Source organism: Aulonocara stuartgranti (genome assembly GCF_965226115.1).
Source record: "Aulonocara stuartgranti genome assembly, chromosome: 18".
Lineage (NCBI taxonomy): Eukaryota > Metazoa > Chordata > Actinopteri > Cichliformes > Cichlidae > Aulonocara > Aulonocara stuartgranti.
This window is the reverse complement of record NC_138954.1, coordinates 9,556,885-9,577,853: the sequence shown is the minus strand read 5'-3', so window position 1 is coordinate 9,577,853 and position 20,969 is coordinate 9,556,885. Positions and strand designations below refer to the sequence as shown.

The 20,969-nt window shown below is 41.4% G+C and overlaps 1 protein-coding gene across 1 annotated transcript; it reads left to right on the top strand.

The window, feature by feature from the left end:
- Nucleotides 1–384: 384 nt before the first annotated feature.
- Nucleotides 385–20,796, top strand: LOC309693370 (vang-like protein 2). The gene is made up of 8 exons (XM_082512494.1): nucleotides 385–684; nucleotides 10,693–11,071; nucleotides 14,356–14,479; nucleotides 15,476–16,083; nucleotides 17,299–17,432; nucleotides 17,633–17,768; nucleotides 17,888–18,131; nucleotides 18,960–20,796. The coding sequence occupies exons 2-8, from the start codon at nucleotides 11,001–11,003 to the stop codon at nucleotides 19,218–19,220; spliced, it is 1,578 nt and encodes a 525-aa protein (XP_082368620.1). The 5' UTR covers nucleotides 385–684; nucleotides 10,693–11,000; the 3' UTR covers nucleotides 19,221–20,796.
- Nucleotides 20,797–20,969: the final 173 nt, after the last annotated feature.

Sequence of the window (20,969 nt, the reverse complement as noted above, 5' to 3'; positions counted from 1 at the left end):
GAGGCGGGGCGCACGGTGCTACGGCTGAGTGGAAGGAGAGTGGAAAGTAAGAAAATACCTGAATGGACGATCCGGAATAAGTAAGTAGTATTTCTTTGCGGAAATGTGTTAAAATGTTGGAAGTGGTGCTGTGGATGCTTGCGCGCTGTTGTAACGCGGAGAGGGGAGCTGGGAGGCTTCGGGGCGCCGGAGATCTCCGGTTTCCCCAAACAATAGTCGAGAGGACGCGATGGTCGCCCTTTTTTTTTTTGAATCCGAAGGGAAGTTTAGGACCCTCGTCGGCGCTATTGTTGACCCCACGGAGGCCACGTAGCTCCCTGGATCGATTTTAAACGTGGGAGGAAGAGTTGCCTTTATTAATGTGAACAGAAGCGTAAAAAAAGGAGACTGAGAGTGATGCGCCTGGAAGCAAAGAGCGCGTCCAGTGTGACTGCAGGCCGGAGGGTTTGAATTTTGTCCTTGGCGAAGGGCTGGTGGGAATTTCAGTGCGTCCATTCATTTTACTGCGAGGGCGTCCCATTTGGAAAAGGAAAGAGGAAAGAAAGGGAGCGGGCGTTGGGATCATTTGGCATCAGGACGCCACCGGTGGGGCCTGGGAGTCTCCCATTGTCCTGCCTTTCTCCAACACCCTCCTTTTTCATCTTGTAGGTCGCACAACTCTTTATACTCGCCCGGTTCTTCGCAGTAAGTTAGCCTTTGGTGGCTCTTTGTGCATGTGGAATATTGTTGAAATATTAATGAACGCAGCTCGACTCTTGAGCCACGCTGCCGTAGCCTGCAGCACGGTGCTAAAATGTCTAAACACAGGCTGTAATTCAAAGTGAAACAGGATAACGTTGCTGCAGCCGAAACAGGCCCTGATTACGCACAGATCCAGTGCTTGAAACGTCTGTTCGCCCTTCAACTTCTAATTTCTAAGATTTGAGTCCTGCTTTTGCGAGATAAAACTACACAATGCTATCACCAGGCTTTAAAAAATACCACAGAATGGCTGTAAACTGCTTCCAGTGGGGATGTTTTAGTGATAAAACGGGTCGTAAACATAGCAGGGGCTCAGTGGAAATGGACTGAAGAAGGAATTTTACACAGTGATACCACAGAGATTAAGAAATATGAAGCACAGCTGGTTCATTGTAGAAGTATTGGTGCCCATTAATTTAGGAAATCTGAAGTATTAAGAAATGCTGGCAAAAATCAATTAGAGTTCTCCCCTTATTGTTAGTTAAAATAAAAACTCCAGTATTTTATGTAGAAACATGTTTGGTCTGACCAGGAGTCTTAAACCCAAATACTACAATATTATCAAACAGAGAAAAACACCAAGACCTTCCATATTCAAGAAGCTGATGGAGAAAACGTTAGTTTTCTTTCTTGAAAAGCAGAAAATGTTAGACTTTACTCCTTTAGAAATAAACTGAGGTTTTACTTAACAATTCAAATTGTCCATTGGCCCTTTTCATCTGTAAATTGACTAATTTACCATTTCAGCTCTTCAGACAGCCTGGCTTTCTGCTTAAAGGGTCTGTCCACACAAACACAGAGAATACAGCTTGTCCTCTGACCCCCTGCGGTGTGCCTTCTACTTTGGTTCAATTAAAGTATAAGAGAAGCATGACAACTAGTAATGTGAGTGCAGAGAGAATTGTGCATGTATTTTCAGGAAACAGACATGGTAGAAGGTTTCTATCATGTCATATTTGTGTTTAATCACATGGAATCACATTTTGTTTTCTTTTTAAGTCAATGTGGTTGCTTCAGGTTGAAAAAATGCACAAAAAAGCTTCCAAATGTCTTGTGATAAAACATAATTTTGGATGTTTAAAGCACTTAAACAAGGAGTCAAATTGATGTTTGTCAGGTGACTCACAAATTAAGTCTTAATTAAGAAATTGCCGCAATATCTACATTAATATTGTCATCATGAAAAGATTTCAGTGCTCAGAAAGTGTTTCCTGAAGGGAATACGAGTGTTTTCTAATTCAAAATAAATGCATCTCTGTTTGACTCATACAGCTCTTTTTGACTGCCTTAAAAAATGCAATAGTTTCTGACTCCAGTCTGATCGCCACATTTGAACTTCTGCTGTTTTTATAGTCTCTGACAGTGAATTATGACACGCCTCTGCATTTTTGGACTTTTTCAAGCAACTCCTGACGTTTTATAACCCAAACAAAGAAAATAATGATGCTCTGACTTATCAGTAACACATAGTTGGCTGCTGTTGTTAGACTCGCCATAGTCATGACTCATGAATCATCTCAGCCGCTTCCTGTCTCTGCAGTACTTTTGTTTGGATATGAAGACAAATCTATACAGAGTCAGAAGACAGGCCTGTTGATTCAAACACACCCTATTAGATTTTCTCACTCGCACACACGTGCACACCTGCTCCCGTTTGGTCGCCGTGTGTGCAGACCTGGACAGAAGCAGTTGTCTTGTTGTTCACTGGTTTTACTGATGTGGGTGGCGGTCTCTGTTCTGTCTGTGTGTGTGTGTGTGGCCCTTGTTACACTGATGAGCCTCTTCCCCTGTTGGACCCTGGGCGTGTGCATGCTTATTTTCACAGTTGGTGGACTATATCTGGCCTAAAATGGCTATGGAGCGGAGCTGGTCACTTCAGAGGTGTCCCGGCTTGCTTTTCCGCCCTGACAGCTGCCGTCACAGTGCAAGCAGCTCCAAACTTTTTGACGGCAGCTCGATTTCTTTTTGCCATGGGGAAGGTAGCTGTAAAATCTTCCATGTGCTTGTTTTGATTACTGTGTGACTAGATCTGCACGCTTGCAGCAAAATAATTGCACTGTTATTGGTTTGATTTCATTGTTGGAATCATTTTTATTGATGAGCATAACCAAAATGGTCTTCTATGAACGTCTGTACTGTTTTAAGCTGTATAGTTACTTTAAATGATGCATGAAGAAATGCATATGAAATCCAAACTGCAAGCCAAAGATGTTTAAACTATGGATTTGACTCAGGAGCGTTGTTGCTTTGAGCTACATTAATTGATTTTGGATGCACTGAGTCATAAACCAGATTGATTTAAATTGAAAACAAAAGGAGTTGGTACAATAAATTCCACAATAAAAAAAATAATGAAGTCGATTTTAGCTGTTGAGGATTGGGACCCTGTGTGGAGGCTGTGTTGTGTGCATATGAGATTTGGTTCCTTCACTCAGGCTTGAATGTGTTTGTCTTCTGTTTTCAGAGGAAGCTGTTGTCTTTGCTCTCAGTTGATGGCGCATATTAAATGACTTTACACTCCCTTTGGCCTGAGCCATAAAACCTTTGAGCCGTGGCTCTAGTAGGCCTGAAGCCCAGCATCATAACTGTTTAATCTTAGACCACACACACACACACACACACACACACACACACACACACACACACAGGTTTCTGGACTGGCTTGCAGTGGACAACCCTGGTGAAATCGGTCAGAGCTTTTTTTATTTTTTAGAAATTTGACTCTTTTTGCGTAAGACTATATGGAAAAAGTCATACCGGTATTTGGTTAACAATGTCAGGAGGAACAATGGCTTAGCTGGATGAAAAGAAACGAACCTTTTGTGTAAGGTGCTAATCAAAAACTAGAACCAGTGGTAGGTTGTTATTGCTTTACTGAACAGATTTGTGCTCAGATGTACTTTTACACTGTGGGTGTGTGGTTTCCTTTTTTTTTTTTTTTTTCTTTTTTTTTTAATACTAATGCTGCTGATTAAAGATGGAAGGCGAGAATCCTCTTGAAGTCCATGAAGTAGGTCATAGAGGACGGTGGGATGAATAGGAAACCTTATCCATCTTAGTACCGGACCACACCTTTGTAGATCAAGTGTTCAGTCATATTCTCACTATCAGGCCAGCACACAGGCAGGTATGGCAACAGGATTATTTCAGACTGTAAAGGTCAGCAGACCATGTGCAATCTAGATTTACTCATATCAAAATTTTCTGGTAGCTTAGTGCTTTAAGCCACTTGAAAGTGATGTAATATTTGCAACTTTCTTTTCATACTTTCTTTAGAGAGGACGGGCCTTTTGCAGGCCTTACTTGCAGAGACGGCCCTGTGCGCTTTACTTTTTTGAAGCATATGTCTCTCATTATACGTATAACAGGCTGAATGTAATGTTTACAAGAAACTGCTTTATCTACCTCAAAGGTCAAATGCTGAAAGATGATGTCAGTGTTTCAGCATAAAAACAGAGTTAATTTTACACTCGACTCCAGTCTTCGTACAGAGAAATCATTCACTGAAGCTGAAAAAAGGCCTTTTTTTTTCTTTTTTTTTTTTAATTGACAGGAGCCCCAAAAACCCAGAATGCAGTGCTGCTAGGGATCCACCAATTTATCCAAGTTTTACATCATCCAGCAGTTATTTATACTGTACAAGTCAATTTATGTTACGTTATTTAGAACAGGTAAAATGCTTCAGAGAGCTCTAGTCTCCTTACCAGTCGGCAGATATCGTCCAGTCACAAATTTAACATTATTGCTCATGTTTACTTGGATACTGTCAAAACTTTTTTTTAAAGAACATAAAGCAGAAGGACATGTTTGGAGAGTAATTTAGATAACGCATGATCACATAGCTTATCCTAATTGCGAAAGCTGCAGTAAAGTAGCATCACAGCTGAGCAAACGGTGGAGTCAAACAGTGCGTCAGTGCTCACTTGTTTGGGAAATGCAAAGTTGAAGAGTTGAGAAACATTAACCCCGTGTTTATGTGCCTGTGCATGTAAAACTCAGCAAAACTCTAAAACATCCCCAAATATTAAGTTCAGTCCTTCACAGCCTCTGTGTGCAGCTTCTGTGACAGTTCACATTTTGAGATTCTGAAGTTCCCTTTACAGCTTTGCTACTTAAATACTGATTTTTAAAGGTCAGATAGACTATACCCAGTTCAGTAGTTTGCAGCAGTGATTATGATTGTGAATGCAGTCTTTCATTCTTTGGAGAATACCAAATGTTTATCGATACACCATAGTAAGTGTTATCATGCTAATGTTTTTCATTGTTGCACAGTCTTGGTTTCAGTGTATGTTGTCATAAATGTTGTGGTTAAGGGTAAAAAGTCATTGTGCCATGATGTGAGTGACTGGAATAGAAGGACACTTGGCAGGAAACAGAAAATGCAGGAACTTAATTACAAACATTACCCTGCTATGTTTGCTAGGTGTGTGAGCAAATGTGTGTATTTAGCCGGAGGGCTTTTGTGAACAGTGAGCTCTGCTTGTCTGTGTATTCTACATGTCGTTGATTCAGAGGGTTTCACAAGAACCATAATTACCAGTTAAATCATCTGCTACATGTTTTTGAAAGTTTATCTTCTGTTTAATCTAAATTAAACTTTCATATCAAATCCTAAGATCCATGTTTTAGATGTAGCCGGTAGGTTTCTCCAGCTAACTTGGCTATCCTAATTTCCGAGACGTTAGTTAGTTAAATGCCTTTTGAATTATTTGTTGTCTTTCATTAAGATGCCATCATCAGGCACGAAATTTCTCATGACCTCTTAAGTCCATCTTTCATTGACTTGTAACTTGAAATCAAGTCTTAACGTTCACAATGAATATTCGCTGTGTTAAATAGTAATACTTTCATTTAATTATCTTACCTCTTTGAGAATATGTCAATATTACCTGAGTGCTTTCACGCTCTGCTGATGATAAATCTTTTTTGTTTTTCCCCCTTTCATGCAACTGTCACCACTCCGCCCACAATGGGAGGAAATGTCAACATATTAAGGTGATAAATATTATGTTTGAATGTCTTTTCTCGTTGCCTTTGTCCAACGTGTTTGTGTTGTATCTCCATACGTCTCTAGGGGGAATTTAGACTCCTATGCTTGGCCTTTTAATTGCTCTCTAAGGCTTTTGGATACATATAACCGTGACACTCTTCACAACATTTGTCTTTACGTGCAAGCAAAAGCACACATTTATGTCAGCATTTTATGTATGGCAAGAGCATCCAAGGAGGGTTTGCTAAGGGCTGTGCTGCAAAATGGGAATTATACCAAGGGCCAGATATACAGGATACAGTTTATAGACGTGCTTTAATTAAATTACCAGAAGAAAATAAGATCATTAGTCTTTATAAAATGTAGTTAAGCAAACTAACTCCACAAAGAAGGCTTTCCTTCAGCCAACTTATAACAACCTGTTCCACAAGCTTGAAGTTGGGGCATTTAATAAAATCTTGTTAAGCTCTAATGTCAAAGCATAAAACCAGTCTTTTGTTTCAGTCTTGCACAGAGTTCAGCTCCTCAGCTCTGGCATTGCCTGTGTCACAGGCCCGAACACGACAGCTCAATATTTGTGCAGGAAGCTAATTTAAGAAAAAAAGAAGAAAATGGAGGCAAAAGCTCTTTGATCACCTAGTCTACCTGTACCATAGAGAGCAGCCTCCTGGCACGAAACAAAAATGAAGCTTGCAGCAAACTCTGCAGCTTCAACACTTTGAGATCAGGACTGAAAGAAGAAACATGTTTTGCTTTAGCTGCATACCTGTTTGCAGTATGTATGACTTCACATCTTTGCTGCTGTATATGTTCAAATGGGAACTATGTTCTTTGAAAACAAATTGTTTCATGGTAGGCGTCTGTTAACACTCAGTTAGACATGGACTATGTAGTCTTGTCACGTTCATTGTTTGCAGGCTTGTCAGATTGCCGATGCAGTGGAGGGTTAGTTTGCCATGAGCACAGGGCGGTGCAGACCACAGGCCAAACTTTCTTGAGAATCTAAAATAATTTGTGAGTTGGATTAAAATTGACAAATGGCTAGGTTGTGGGCTTTGATTTTGACACATATTATAAAGAGCACTAATCTGAGTAATGCTTTTGTTTCCTTTTTATCACTCATGCGTTCAAAAAGCTGAGCCATTTTCTTCTGTCTCTCTGCTGTTAGAGTTTCAGATATAGAGGAGTAAATATGCTGCTGAAATAAGACGTTACTCCTTCATTTTCCTTTGTCGTTGCTTGGAAATGCAGACCGCATCATTATAATCGCTTAATTGTTATTTATGTGCGTTGGTGGGGCGAGCATTATGGCCAGTGATGATTTCCGATCGTTATTTTGGCCAGCGTTTCTCTGTCTGGGAGAGCAAATACCGGCTAAGCTTCTACAGCCATTAGATTAAACACTTTAGATTTGTGTCTCTTGCCTGTGTAGAGTATTTGGCTTGTCTGGGAATCTCTGAGTCCTCTCCACTTATTGTCCTCGTATTATTTTGCTGAGAAGCTCTACCCATATCTGCTCCTCTGTCTGTCCCCGAATGGCATGTTTAAAAGAACTTGTGAAGAGGAGTTTGTTTAATGTGCTTTTCTTCGGTTTAACTTGATCTAAAATAAGAATCCTCTTGCTTCGCGTGACATTCAGAATGCAGACTCCTGTCTGTTGTAGGGGTCGCATGAAACACAGCTTTTAAGCACTTTATTTGGCCTAAAAGCACAGCACCATTCTGCTAATTCCTCTGCTAAAGCTGAAGATAAAAGCCGATCATGATGCACCAGAAAGCAGCTGTTAGTCATTGGAGTTTTGTGGTTTTGGAATAAGCATGCTGTTGAGGTTTTGCACATGGCTGCAAGGGTCCAAAATCTTCTCTGGTCTGCTAAAAGTTAGTGATTCCGGATAAGGGGAGGTTTCTCATAACATTGAGCTATTGAATTTTTCATTATTTGCTATCATATTTATGCTGGTGGTAAGTGGTGTTTATTTTAAACAGGAAGAAACTTTCAGAAACTGAGATCAGCGCATGTGTGAATAATCCCTATGAGGGGACTGGCCTGGTTGTGCGCTGATCATACGCAGAGCTTGGTAAACTGTTGTTTGCATGTTATAGCTGTGCACAACCAGGGGCAGTCTAAAGTCTGTGTGCTGCTCTTGTTTCAGCCACTGATGATCTTCAAGATTATTAGAAAAGCCCTGGTTCCAGGGAAATGGAACAGACTTGCTGCCAGGAGTGGGTGATATTGTCACAACATCATTTATATTTCAAGGAAATTTGGGAAAAATGTATCTATTAAAAAGATATAGTGAACAGTGTTTTATCAGTGATTGCAGCCTGCAGGAAGCACTATTTATTTATTACTACAACACAAAGAAACTGTCAGTAACTCCTGATGACACACTATCGAATTTGAAGTGTGACTCTATAGAAACAAGATGCTAGCAGCAGGATTATAGCACTGCACTATATATGCACTGATAGTGGCAAAGTTAAATCTAAGCATTAAAAGTAACCTAAGTAGCGTTTTCCATGGAAGTTTTAAGTAAAAATATAAAACAAATGCTTAACATTTTAATAATACTACTACTAATAATTAAAGTAGCTTAACCTTAACTTAGACTCACAATATTTTCACATAACACTGAAAAATATTTTCTACCTGGGATCTGGGTATAGCTTTATCAGGAGTTGCTTGAAGCCCTGCATTTCCATCATGTAACTGCACCCATAATTTCCATCCATCTCCCTGTCATACAGACAACTAGCAGTGCTCTGGCGATCCCCGATGGAGTCTCCGTTGTTTACTTTTTCCAAGCATATCATCAGCTCCTAGTATCTCCTCCTCGCATGGCGTCATAGCTTGGTGGTGTCTTTTTTACCACAAGTGTTGAAACAAGTGTAGTGTTTCCACCTTTAGCGGGAACAGCTTTCTCGCATATTTTGCAAAGTGCTGTAATTTTTGTTTGAGGTTGTTGAAGGGACTCCCTGTTACTAAATTATTATTGGAGGCTGCCTCTTGCTGTAACACATGTCTGGGCTTGTCTCATGCGCACTATGAAAGTAAACGTATGGCATCTCTTTATCATTAATATCACGCTCTGACACTCGTGCATTTGTCACATACCATTAGTCTTTTGCTTTCTATAACCAAATGCCTAAGCTAAAAGACACACATGCAGTTTCACTTGGAATAAAGGCTTGGGTGCTCCAAAGGCTCTAAAAGACTCTCTTTCAGTCTTTATGATGTCAGAGTGGAACATTGATGCCCCACCCGACCTATTATTCAAACCCTTTGTTTGTGAGGAACAACCAATGAGAAGAAAGATGACTTAAGTTGGAGGGCTTGTTGCAGACAGTGGATGAACTGACACTTTACCGTGTAATAATGATGATGATAATACTGCTGCTGCTACTACTACTACTACTACTAATGATGATAATAATAATGATGATGATAATAATGATGCAAAAAGAGATGGTGAAAATGTGGATAAACTTTGACAGAGAGATTGGATTTCATGCAGGACTTGGATGAAGGGAAGTGGATTTTAAACTCAATGGTCTTGATGGGGCATAAAAGCATCTCTAAGTGGAATCTGTCCGGCATTGATAGCAGCTAGCCTCCCTCTCCATTTCCCAAAGAGGGCCAATCAAAGCCAGTGAGCCACGCCCTCCCTTTATCGATTAACTACCATGTGACAGCCAAACATCCATCACGCCGATACTTTTATTTTGGTGATTTTTTTTTTTTTCCCTCCCGCGTGGACAGACAGTGTGTCAGAGGGCGGTGTGAGGTCAGGTTTCCACAGTAACTGTCAGCCTCCAATCCCCCTACAGCTGAACACCCTCATTCATTACCATGGCAGCGGAGAGGCCCCGTTTCCCGGGGGACGAGGGGCGTGAGGGACGGAATGTGAGACGGCGAGAGAGGGAGGGAGAGGGCAAACAAGTTTAGTGAAAACACAGTAATCCAATATGGCTGCCATTGTGACACAGCTAACTGTGGCTAATGCTCGCTGCTTGGAGAGAGGAGATATAGTCGTGTGATGATTAACCTCAGCTGAGACCTGGAAGCGATGAAAGCGCTTGAAGTGAAACCGAAGCCTCAGTTTAGAAGGTTAATGTGTTTTATAGTGGATGTGGGTATAAACCACATAAATGGACTCTTAAAGGGTCATTTTACTTTACTTTAAAAAGGGAGGAGTTTTGAGGCTTTCTCTTAAGTGTGAGATTAAGAGAGTTGGTGACCTCCCTTTAAAAAAAACAAAACAAAACAAAAACTTATGTTTTTTTCTGTTTTGTGCCGTTTAGTTACCTGTGCAGCCCACAAAGAAGGATGCCCATATTCCTGTGTGTGCCTGTCAGTTAATGATGGCTTATAGGTCAGACCTTGTATGACTGCCGTAGTGATTTTAATGGAAAATGACCAGGGTGCACATTAAGACATGCAAATGAAGCATGCAGACGCCCTCAGACTAGTGGAAAGGAGTTGACGTCTGAAAGGGGCTTATGATTTTAACCTTCCATGTGTTCGCAGACGTCTGCGTTGTTACTTCTTTCTAAAGTTAGGCTTCAGGCGCATTCCTCAGACAGCATTTTGAAATGTGCTATGCTTTTCAATGCCTGATATAAAGCCAGTGTTTCCAAAATGATCTTTATCTTGTAAATTGTTCCAAGGCCGTGATGCGTATTATGAAAAGCAGCTTTTGCCCAAGTTTAGAAGTGACACCGGGGACCTTGTTTTGTACCATCTAGATGGTCTGGTGTGACTGCTGTTAGGAGCACAAGGCAGGAAGCTCAGGCAGGAAAAAGGAAAAGATAAATATGAAGCCTGCGGTGTATTTTTAGTGTGTTGTCAGTTCAGTTAAACTGTGCAACTTAGGAGCACAAATAGTAGCTCAGGCAGAGAAATGGCTACATGCGATGCTGAGTTTTAACCAGCGCTCTCTTTTTGTCCTTCTCTTTCAGATCTCAGCAACCTCGGCTCTCCCCTGTTGCAACTCTCCTGCCCATCATCCTCTCCCACCCCTATTCCTTCCTCATCATCTCATCGTTTTAGCCTCCCCTGCCCTCCCATCCTCCCTTCTCTTGCTCCCCCCTCATCGGCCTCCAAGATAGATTCCCTCAGGAGTAAGGTTGACCTACTCAAACTGCCCCTGGCTCTCTCCACCAAGTCCATCTCCGAGCGCAAAAACCAACTGGGAGGCGTCGGCGAGCAGCGCGGCACGGCGGGAGGAGGCGGGGCTCGTAAAGCCCGCTCACCGCCGACCCGAGACATGGACAACGAGTCGCAGTACTCGGGCTACTCATACAAGTCCTCCCATTCCCGAAGCTCCCGAAAGCACAGGTGGGTAAGACCCATTCAAGTAGGCACACTCAGGCTCATAACTTCATGTATTTGTTTCTGGTCTGTTGTTTGGACTGATTCGAATATTGGTTGGTTTAAATATTGGATCTTCAAATACATATTGTGATTTACACAACATAATTAGAATGACAGCAACAACAACTGTATTTCTGTATTTGTATTTTTTTAATCAAATATTTATGCAACTGCAGCAGTAGTCAGTCCAAGAGTGTAGATCAGGGATCTACGGTGTAGGGAAAATAAGTGCAACATGATGTCTCAGTTTTTCAACATGATAACAAAATGCTATTGATAAAGATAACGAAATCGCATCAATCTGCCAGAATGAATGAATGTGTAGGAAAAGCTGTAAAAGTCATGAAAATACAGTTAAGTCTAAAATCTGTGCCGTCCTTTAAATATTCAAAAGCCATCCCAGTGGGCCAGATTGAAGTCTTGGCTGGGCCGATTCTGGCCCCCCGGCCTTATGTTTGACACCCCTGGTCCTAATTATTATTTGAGTTTTTTCTTTTTCTGAAAGAGACTCCCCAGTCACTGAAACTCAGCAGTGAACCAAAATCTGCAGCTGCTGCCTCATAAATCAGCGATTGTGGCACTTATATTAGTTAGAAAATAACAGTTTTTAAAGGTTTTGAGTTTATATACAGGTTTGTACCTGATGTGTATGTGGTTTCTAAACTCCAGACCAACACTAGCCATCTGAAAGGATAATTAATCATCAAATGTTTTATCACTTTGTAACAGGTAGTGACTTGTGAGGTTTCATAACCAAATTCTCCCTATAAGAAGTCGTCAGTAACAGTAGGGTGTCTGGTATGCAGCTCAAAAGCTTTACAGATGCTGTGGATGAAAACCACATGCTGAGATCCACACTAGGAGACATAGTGGCACATATTTTAATACTGAACACTCACACATCATACATCTATATTGAAAATAGGAATTATAAAGTATACTTACTCATACATAACCTCATATAGAGCCAGGAAGACGGCTTTAATTCTAAACACATCCATCAGAGTCGCTACAGTGAACTAAGAAAACAGTTTGCTGATTAACCACTCAAAGAAGCTGAGTGACCCCTGGGCTGCTTTTATACATGTTATCCAGGGAAACCTTAAGGAAGCATTTTCGCTGAATCTGTGCGAACGTCTGTTTGCTTGATTAAACTTCAAATTTTTTAAGCTCCAATCTCAGTTGATAAATTGGAGGTGGTGAGCGATGGCAATGCTTTTAATTTCCTTTCTGGCAGTATCGTTTTGTTATGCTTTAGAAAAACACCACTGTTCACTGGGTAAAGAGGAAAAAAAAGCTATGAGGCAATTAATCATTCTGACTGTTTTTAAATGAGAGGAAAACAGACATAATTCAATTAGTGACTATACCGAGGAATGTAAGACCCATTTCTTTGTTTACGAGGAATTTTAAAAAGTTACAGTTGTGGTCAAAAGTTTCATACACTCATCATGAAGGTCACAGTAATTTGGGGCTTTCAACTTTTTCTTTGAACTGTTTTTTTTCCCCTGGGTGGCACCAAAGTACAGCATGTGTCTTTAATAAGTTGCTGGATGCACAAGTTTGAATTTATTTTGGAGTTTCTGTATTTCTTGCAGGGTCAAAAGTATAAATACGGGCTCGGATATAAACATACGCTGACTTTAACAAGTGGTGCTGAAGCTTCTACAGTGTCTTTTAACTCGACAAGACCAAGGCCTATTAACCTCTCATTGCTGATCATGATTGTGGGCAACTGTTTTCTTTTTGCCAGCATAAAGAGGAATTGTTTGACACCACTGCTCAAAAGAATGGGGAAACCCAGACTTGCATAAGTTGGGAAGATCCCTTGTAGCCATTTCTAAACAATCCCAAGATCATCCGTTCAAATAATTGTACGTAAGTATAACTTATTCACATGTGTCACGACTTTGATCCAAAAAGATCCAAAACGGTCCCCCCTCAGATAAGAGGAAATTGGTCAGGATGTTCAGAAACAACCCAGGAACCACCAGGGCCCAAGCTTGACATGAACTAGAAACTGCTGGACCACCAGCATCACTGTCCACAGTGAAGCTTGACTGAAATCTGCATCTGACCACAAGGCTATGGACATGATCAGATAAGATGGAGGCTGAAACATTTCTATTTGGCCTCAATGACAAAAGGTACTTTTGGAGGATTAAAGGTGAGGCTTTCAAACCTAAGAACACTGTACCAAATGTCACGCATGGTGGTGGTAGCATCATGCTCTGTGGCTGTTTTGCTGTCAGTGGTGCTGATATACAGGGTGGGCCATTTATATGGATACACCGTAATAAAATGGGAATGGTTGTCACCATTGTTTTTCTTGTGACATTACCAATAAGCTTGATGTGTCACATGGCCCTCTTCCTATTGGAAAAACAAAAGTTGTATCCAAGATGGCCGACTTGTAAATGCCCACCATGGTCACCACCCATCTTGAGGAGTTTGCCCCCTCACATATACTAATGTGCCACAAACAGGACTTTAATATCACCAACCATTCCCATGTTATTACGGTGTATCCATATAAATGGCCCACCCTGTATAATACAAAGTGGAATTACGAACAAGGAAGGCTACTTATAAAATCTTAAACTTCACATTAAATCAACAGCTAGAGGGTTGAAACTTGGACACATCTGGACATCTGGATCTGATTAAGCTTAAAAACTGGGTCCATGCAAAAAAAAAAAAAAAAAAAGAAGGAAAAAACAACCAATTTAATTGAACTTGATCAGTTTTGTCAAGACGAGTGGTCAAATAACAAACCAGAATTATGGCAGAAGCTTAATTCTGGTTAATGGCTATCAAAAGTGTCTGGTTGAGGTCGAGCTTGCTAAGGGACATTTAACCAAATATTAGTGAGGTGTGTGTGTGTATATTTGAGTTTGTGTGGATTAGCACAAAAGTCTAAAATAAATTGTTTTCTTAAGCCACTAAAGATGTTTGTTGTATAATGATTCCAGCCTGGAAAAATAACAGTTAAAAAACCCTTTAAAAGCCCAAAATTACCATGACATTCATGCCCACGATGAGTGTATGTAAACTTCTGACCACAACTGTGTGTTCTTCTATCACAAAGATTCACCACAGCAACTTTGACAGACAATCTGCTAAGACAATAAATAAAAATTGGATAACTAATAGCAGATTGTGTCATGGTGTAACATCATCACATCATTCGATGCGTCTGTGACTAATGTAGCCCTTTATGATATGATACATAATTTCTTTGTCTTCAGGGATCGGCGGGACCGTCACCGCTCCAAGAGCCGAGACAGCAGCAGTCGTGGAGACAAATCGGTCACCATCCAAACACCCGGAGAGCCGCTTCTCGATGCAGAGTCGACCCGCGGAGATGACAGGGTCAGTTACAGTGTTTTCTGCTTTCTTTTTGTTCATGCATCGTCATCTTTGACCTCATTTAATCACCAGTCATTATTCTAATTAATGGTTAACATTGTGCATATCTTATCCCACCAATGTTTCTTAAATCTACAATTTGTTCAAAAAAATGTTAGTGACTTTCGGTCCTTTAGCTGCATGTCACTAACATTGACAAAGTTAATAGGCTCAGATTACCCTGGAGCTGTACATGCTAAAATATTATGTTTAATTAAAGTCAAACACTCAGCTGAACTACAAATAGTCCTTTAAACCAAAACTTTGACCTCTCTACTTTATTCAGGTCAAAAAGCTGTTGCTGAATTCCCCATCAGTTTTCCTTTGTTATCCATTCAAAGTGGTCTCTCAGATTCTTTCAACAGCTCAAGTGTGTTTTCTTAGAGCTGTTAATCATATCGTTTCAGTCCTTTTCTGCCTCGTCAGTTAGCGAGGAGAGAGCAGGTGCTGACTTTAAAATAATCTGACTTCACTATTTAAAGTGCAGAGACGTGCTTTCATTAAGGAGCCCGAGGGGACGTATTTGTTCTCAGATGAAGTGAAGAGTCATTCTTAAAATAGTAAAGGGGCACTTGCATTAAAGCTTAACCAACCTGCAATCGCTCTTGGGACAAAGATGTTCAGGGCTTGAGCCCTTAGCTTCTAATTTTAAGTTGAGGGCTTTTTAGCTGCTCAAAAAAGATTTTTAAAAAAGCAAGAACTGTTCATTTGTGCTTACTCTGCCTTCCAACCAACCCTTTCATGTAAACATCTTGTGTTCATATATGTAGGATAAGCAGCTTCAGATTTTGTCTCACACCCTCCTTTTCTTAGGTATGGCTGAGCAACTCCTGTTCACACATACAATCCCAGCATTCTTAGCCTCTTGAAGAGGTGCAACTTAAGTCAAAGCTGGGGGTGAACTTAATATATTACTCAGCATAGAGATTAAAATGACTAATTGTTTTCTTTGTTGTGCAGGATGACAACTGGGGAGAGACCACCACTGTGGTCACTGGCACCTCAGAGCACAGCATCTCGAACGAGGACCTGACCCGCGTCACCAAAGATTTGGAGGAGTCAACTCCACTGGAGTGCAAGCGTTTTGTGGGTCCGGCGTTGGGAGGCTGCCTGAGCTTCTTTGCTCTGGTCACGCCATTAGCCTTCCTCATCCTGCCGCAGGTCTTGTGGCGTGACGCCCTCGAGCCTTGCGGCACGCCCTGCGAGGGCCTCTACGTCTCCCTGGCCTTCAAGCTCTTGGTCCTGCTCATCTCCTCCTGGGCTCTGTTCCTCCGCCCTCCCCGCGCCACCCTCCCGCGCTTTTTTGTCTTCCGCTGCCTCCTGATGGTGCTGGTGTTCCTGTTTGTGGCGTCGTACTGGTTGTTCTACGGCGTGCGTGTGTTGGAGCCCAGAGAACGGGACTATAGGGGGATTGTGGAGTATGCTGCCTCGCTGGTGGATGCTCTGCTCTTCATCCAGTACCTGGCTCTGGTGCTGCTGGAAGTCCGACACCTTCAGCCAGCCTTCTGCCTTAAGGTGGTGCGGAGCACAGATGGTGCCAGCAAGTTCTACAACGTGGGCCACCTCAGGTTTGTGACACCAGCCATGGCATTTAATTAATATCTTTACAGAATTGTTGTTTGTTACTTGGTTGCCTTCTAGTAACAAAATACGATAAACCTGCTGAGAGGCAGAAGATTAACCTCATGAGTCCCAAACTCTTATTCGCAATGTACCACAGACAGGCCTGTGCTCAGCAGCATGAAGTATAAGCTGCAGAAAAGCTAAATGCTATGTCCTTACATGAGGATGCAGGGTCTCAGTTACTCTATGGAGTGATTTTTGCTGGTATGGATTGGGTCCTTTGTCTTTACAAAGGAAAGAGTCACTGCAAATCAATACAAAGTTGTCTTAAGTGGGTTTAAAATGTCTGAAAGTTGATACTTGGGTGTGTTCACGCTTGTATTTGAGAAGCTTTACAAGCTTTTTTCTCTGCCTGTGCTCTGAAACCACATCCTAGAGCGGGAAAAATGTATTTTTAAGTTGTCAAAATCAATCACACACAGATTGTTTTTTGGAAACAAACTGAAGGGGAAGTGTGCGTGCATGCATATCTCCATCAGGCCATTATTTTTTTTTAAACGTGAGCAGCATGCAGAGACATCACAACTTAAATCTGATTTCATTTTTCCTTTTTTGATGATTCAAGGATGTAATCCATCCCCAGCAGTCACACCTACATCGTGTACACGGGCATTATTTTAAGTAACTTTAGTAAGATTTCAGTGAAATATAAAAAAAGCGTGACACTGGCAGGGACTCCATGGTTTTGGTGATTCTGGTGGTCAAGAACTGTTTAATGGAAATATAATATATGCTCAATTATTCTGATTATCCCAATGGACTGGGTAAAAATGTGCATATATTTCTTAGCATATTGCATGTATTTATTGTTGTTGAAACATTTCTTAGTTTCAACAACAATAAATCTATTAACTTTAAAGCGGAAGTTTCACAAAACCTAGGTAAATATTAAACTACACCAAAAAACAGTTTGGGGGATGTGAGGGGATGCATTTTACTTTGAAGTATTTTACTGTCCAAACATCAGTGTATCTTATTTTAAAGTAATAGTTGAGGTGTGACATTAAACGAGATCACCATCAAAGGCAGAAATGTGAGGGAGGTGCTGAGATATAGTTTACATTTACGTCTGTATTAACTGCAGCCTGTCCGTTGTGCAGTCAGCAGCTGTTGTTTGACCTGTACTTACTGTGACACTGACGACAGATACTGTGTTTTAGCATCCAGCGGGCAGCTGTCTGGGTTTTGGACCGTTATTACAGCGACTTCCCCGTCTATAACCCAGCTCTCCTCAACCTGCCCAAGTCCATCCTGTCCAAGAAGATGACAGGCTTCAAAGTTTACTCTCTGGATGGTAAATATAGTTTCGTCCTGGCTCTGACGTCTGTCTTTAATCCAGTAGTAAATCGTTTTTTCTTTAATTTTCGTTGCCGTTTGTTGGTCTACGTCAGAAGCAGGTGGCTTTACAGCAAGAACGGGAAACATAAAGAACTCCTTAAACTACCTGTCTGAGTTCTAATGTGCAGTCCAATACTCCCTCCTTCGGTCTTACAGAAAACCCCACCAATAACTCCACAGGCCAGTCCCGGGCCATGATAGCAGCTGCTGCTAGACGGAGAGACAACTCCCACAACGAGTATTACTACGAGGAGGCCGAGATGGACCGAAGGATCCGCAAACGGAAGGCCAGGTCAGATACACTCCACGTTCCTCGTCGGCCTCGAGGGCCATTTATCACCCGCAGAACTTTTCGGTTTTTCATCTTTGATCTGTTGGGTATGTCACCACAGTTCTCTTTTACTCTAATAGGTTGGTGGTGGCGGTGGAAGAGGCCTTCACGCATATCAAGCGCCTCCAAGAGGAAGAGGCAACCTCATCTCCCAAACACCCCAGAGAGGTAATGGATCCTCGAGAGGCAGCCCAAGCCATCTTTGCCCCGATGGCCCGGGCCATGCAGAAGTACCTGAGAACCACACGGCAGCAGGCCTTCCACAGTATGGAGAGCATCCTCACACACCTTCAGTTCTGCATCACGCACAACATGACACCCAAGGTGAGTCGTCAATAGTTCCAATACAGCAAACAGCCTAATTGATATTAAAATATTTGTTTGTTTTGTTTTTAAACATGTTTGAGTATTGATGGCTGTTTCTTAGCAGAATTTTCTACTAGAGAATCGAATACATCTCTAACTCGGAGGCGCCTAAGTCCCTGATGATAGCAGCCACTTGATACTGTTTTCAGTCTTGTCCTGTGTGTACAGATACTTTCTATTGATTATCAAAACCCTTCTATATTATTTACCATAAGGATGTTTTTTTTATTTATTTTTTGCTATTTAAACCCAAACAGTCCCTCATTGAGTGCAGATGTACCTACCTTTACTCCTGAATACTCTCTTTTTGGGACACTTTCTTTTATTTAAAAAAACAAAACAGCTTCTATCAGTTGCTGTCTTATTCACAAGAGGTCAACACACTGGATCAATGTGCATATTTGATCTGGTATGGATGCTCCTTCCATCCCAACATGGCCCGTCCAAGGGATTTGTGCTTCCTTTCGGTCTCGAGAGGAGATGCCAGGGATCTAGTGTTAGCCAAATATGTTACCACTGTAGGACAGAGACACTTTAATTAAATATAAAATAAATACAACACAATAAGGGGATCTTTGCCACTACAGAAAGGCAGAATTATTGTAGGATAGTATTTCTTTTACTTGTTTTAGCGGACAGTGTAGATCGATGAAATGATCTTCAAAGCCGCATCATTAGTGATGTAAATGTAGTTAAGTGCTTCATGAGTGTACTTGGGCACGGCACTTCAGCACTAAGACAGCTGGTGTTTCCTTGGTGATTAAACTCCAACATCCTCCTTTTCAGGCTTTCCTGGAGCGTTACCTCACCGCCGGCCCCACCATGCAGTACCAGCAGCAGAACGGTAGGGGGCGCCAGTGGACTCTGGTGAGTGAGGAGCCGGTGACCTCAGCCCTGCGTCAGGGTTTGGTCTTCTCCCTGCGACGCCTGGACTTCTCCCTTGTTGTCACGGTGACGCCGCTCCCCTTCCTGCGACTCGGGGAGGAGTTCATCGACCCAAAGAGCCACAAGTTCGTCATGAGGCTGCAGTCTGAGACCTCGGTGTAAAGGCGTCCAGTAAAACGTCGTCTTTTTCCTACACTTTCCTCTCCCCTCGTGCTAACTCCTCCTGGATCACTGATGCGGTGGGACATGCGGAGGCCATGTGGTCTATTCTGGCCCAATCATTTCCCCTCTCATCAACAAACAAACCATTCAGAGAGGAACATCTCTGCGGGCCTCATCCTTCCTGTTTTGTGATCATCACAGATGCTTTGCGTCAGACTGTGATCAGCTCAACGATTGTTCAAACCCTGGAAGTAAACAGATGCCTTGACCTTTTCTTGTCTTGACAATGTCTTTACGGCACACTGTAAAGTTCTTTCTTCCTCTAAACGGGGACTTTTCCTCCTTTTGCCTCTTCTTTTGCTGTAACCACTGGACTAGTTTACTGTGCTGACTCAACACGTAAACACCAGAGGAAGGGGATTACATCACATGTGTCACTTCCTCTTATTTGTGTCTTAAAATCAGTCCAACTGGATTTCAGCTCTGACTGCAACGCTGATGTACCACTGCCCTCTGGTCCCCTGTCAGTGGTTGTGTTTAACATAAGCAGGACTGTTGTTGTTTTTTTTACATATATATGTTAGAGGAGTGACTTTTTAACTTTCAGAATGTAGCATTTTGTGCAGTGAGTTAACATGTTCTCTCTTGTGGCCTTGAAGGGCCAGTATGTCCTTTTTTTTTAAAAATTTATGTGACTATTAAGCAAAATGGAAGTACATTCCTAACTCACTGCAACTCCAAACTGTATGTTCATGATTGTTTAAATATGCAGCTTTAGTTCATTTAACACTGGTACTTTTACTATTGATGTCACAGTTTTAGCAGGACGTGTTACAGAATAAAAATGACATTTTCACCTGGTATTAACTGAGATTCTGAACATTACTTGCGTGAGGATCTTAAAGTGTGAGCTTGACGATGTTCTGAATTTTTCATACTGTCAACAAATCCAGCAAAGAGACCAACAGTGCACTCGTCTCGAGTGTCATTACTTGGAATCTATTCATTGCTGCTACTTCCTAAGAACAACTCATACATGCATTATGCTGTTATTATTATTTTTTAACTCATGGATACTATGTTTTTGGAAATGTTACTCATGCCTAAGTAGTAAGTGGATTTACTCAGTGCCATTTATAGCTGGTTACTTTTAGATACAATTGAGTATTTTTGGCAGCAGGATGGCGTGAGTGGAAAAATAAATTGCACAGCAATGGAAAAACTGGAGCCAGTAACAGGTCGATGCCACTCTTTACAGAGTAAAACATTTCTAATATCACATAATGGTTCATATTTTCAGAATATTACTTAGATTCTTTAGTAAGTTATACTCGCGCTTTATGTTCTGTCTGCTAGTCAGTCTCTCCAATGGGCAAACTAAAAACGTCTTGATATCAGCTCGTATCAGAGCAACGTGTATGCTGATACTGAAATATGTGTATTAGTGGATATTAACCTGATGTATTAGCTGTGCTTTAGAGAAAAAAAAACACATCACGTAGTACATTGGTGTTCTGGGTGTAGTTTTTGGATAGACCAGTAAATTAAATCAGGGTCTCAGTACCCATACAGAGCATGTTTTCTTTTTTCTTTTTCTTTTTTTTTGGGGGGGGGGTGTTAATAATTGACTGGGGGTATTTTTGGTCTTTTTATGGCTTTTATTTGACAATATGAAAAACAAGAGTATTACCAGCCTCACTCTTTAATGCAAATGCAATCTGTGCGTCCGATATGTTGAAATGCTGGTAA

What these genes read in the sequence shown, in the direction of transcription:
- LOC309693370 (XM_082512494.1), top strand. Translation starts at nt 11,001, where the DNA reads ATGGACAACGAGTCGCAGTACTCGGGCTACTCATACAAGTCCTCCCAT. An exon ending in CGAAGCTCCCGAAAGCACAG is followed by an intron (nt 11,072 to 14,355) that starts GTGGGTAAGACC and finishes CTTTGTCTTCAG; the next exon opens with GGATCGGCGGGACCGTCACC. An exon ending in CGACCCGCGGAGATGACAGG is followed by an intron (nt 14,480 to 15,475) that starts GTCAGTTACAGT and finishes TTTGTTGTGCAG; the next exon opens with GATGACAACTGGGGAGAGAC.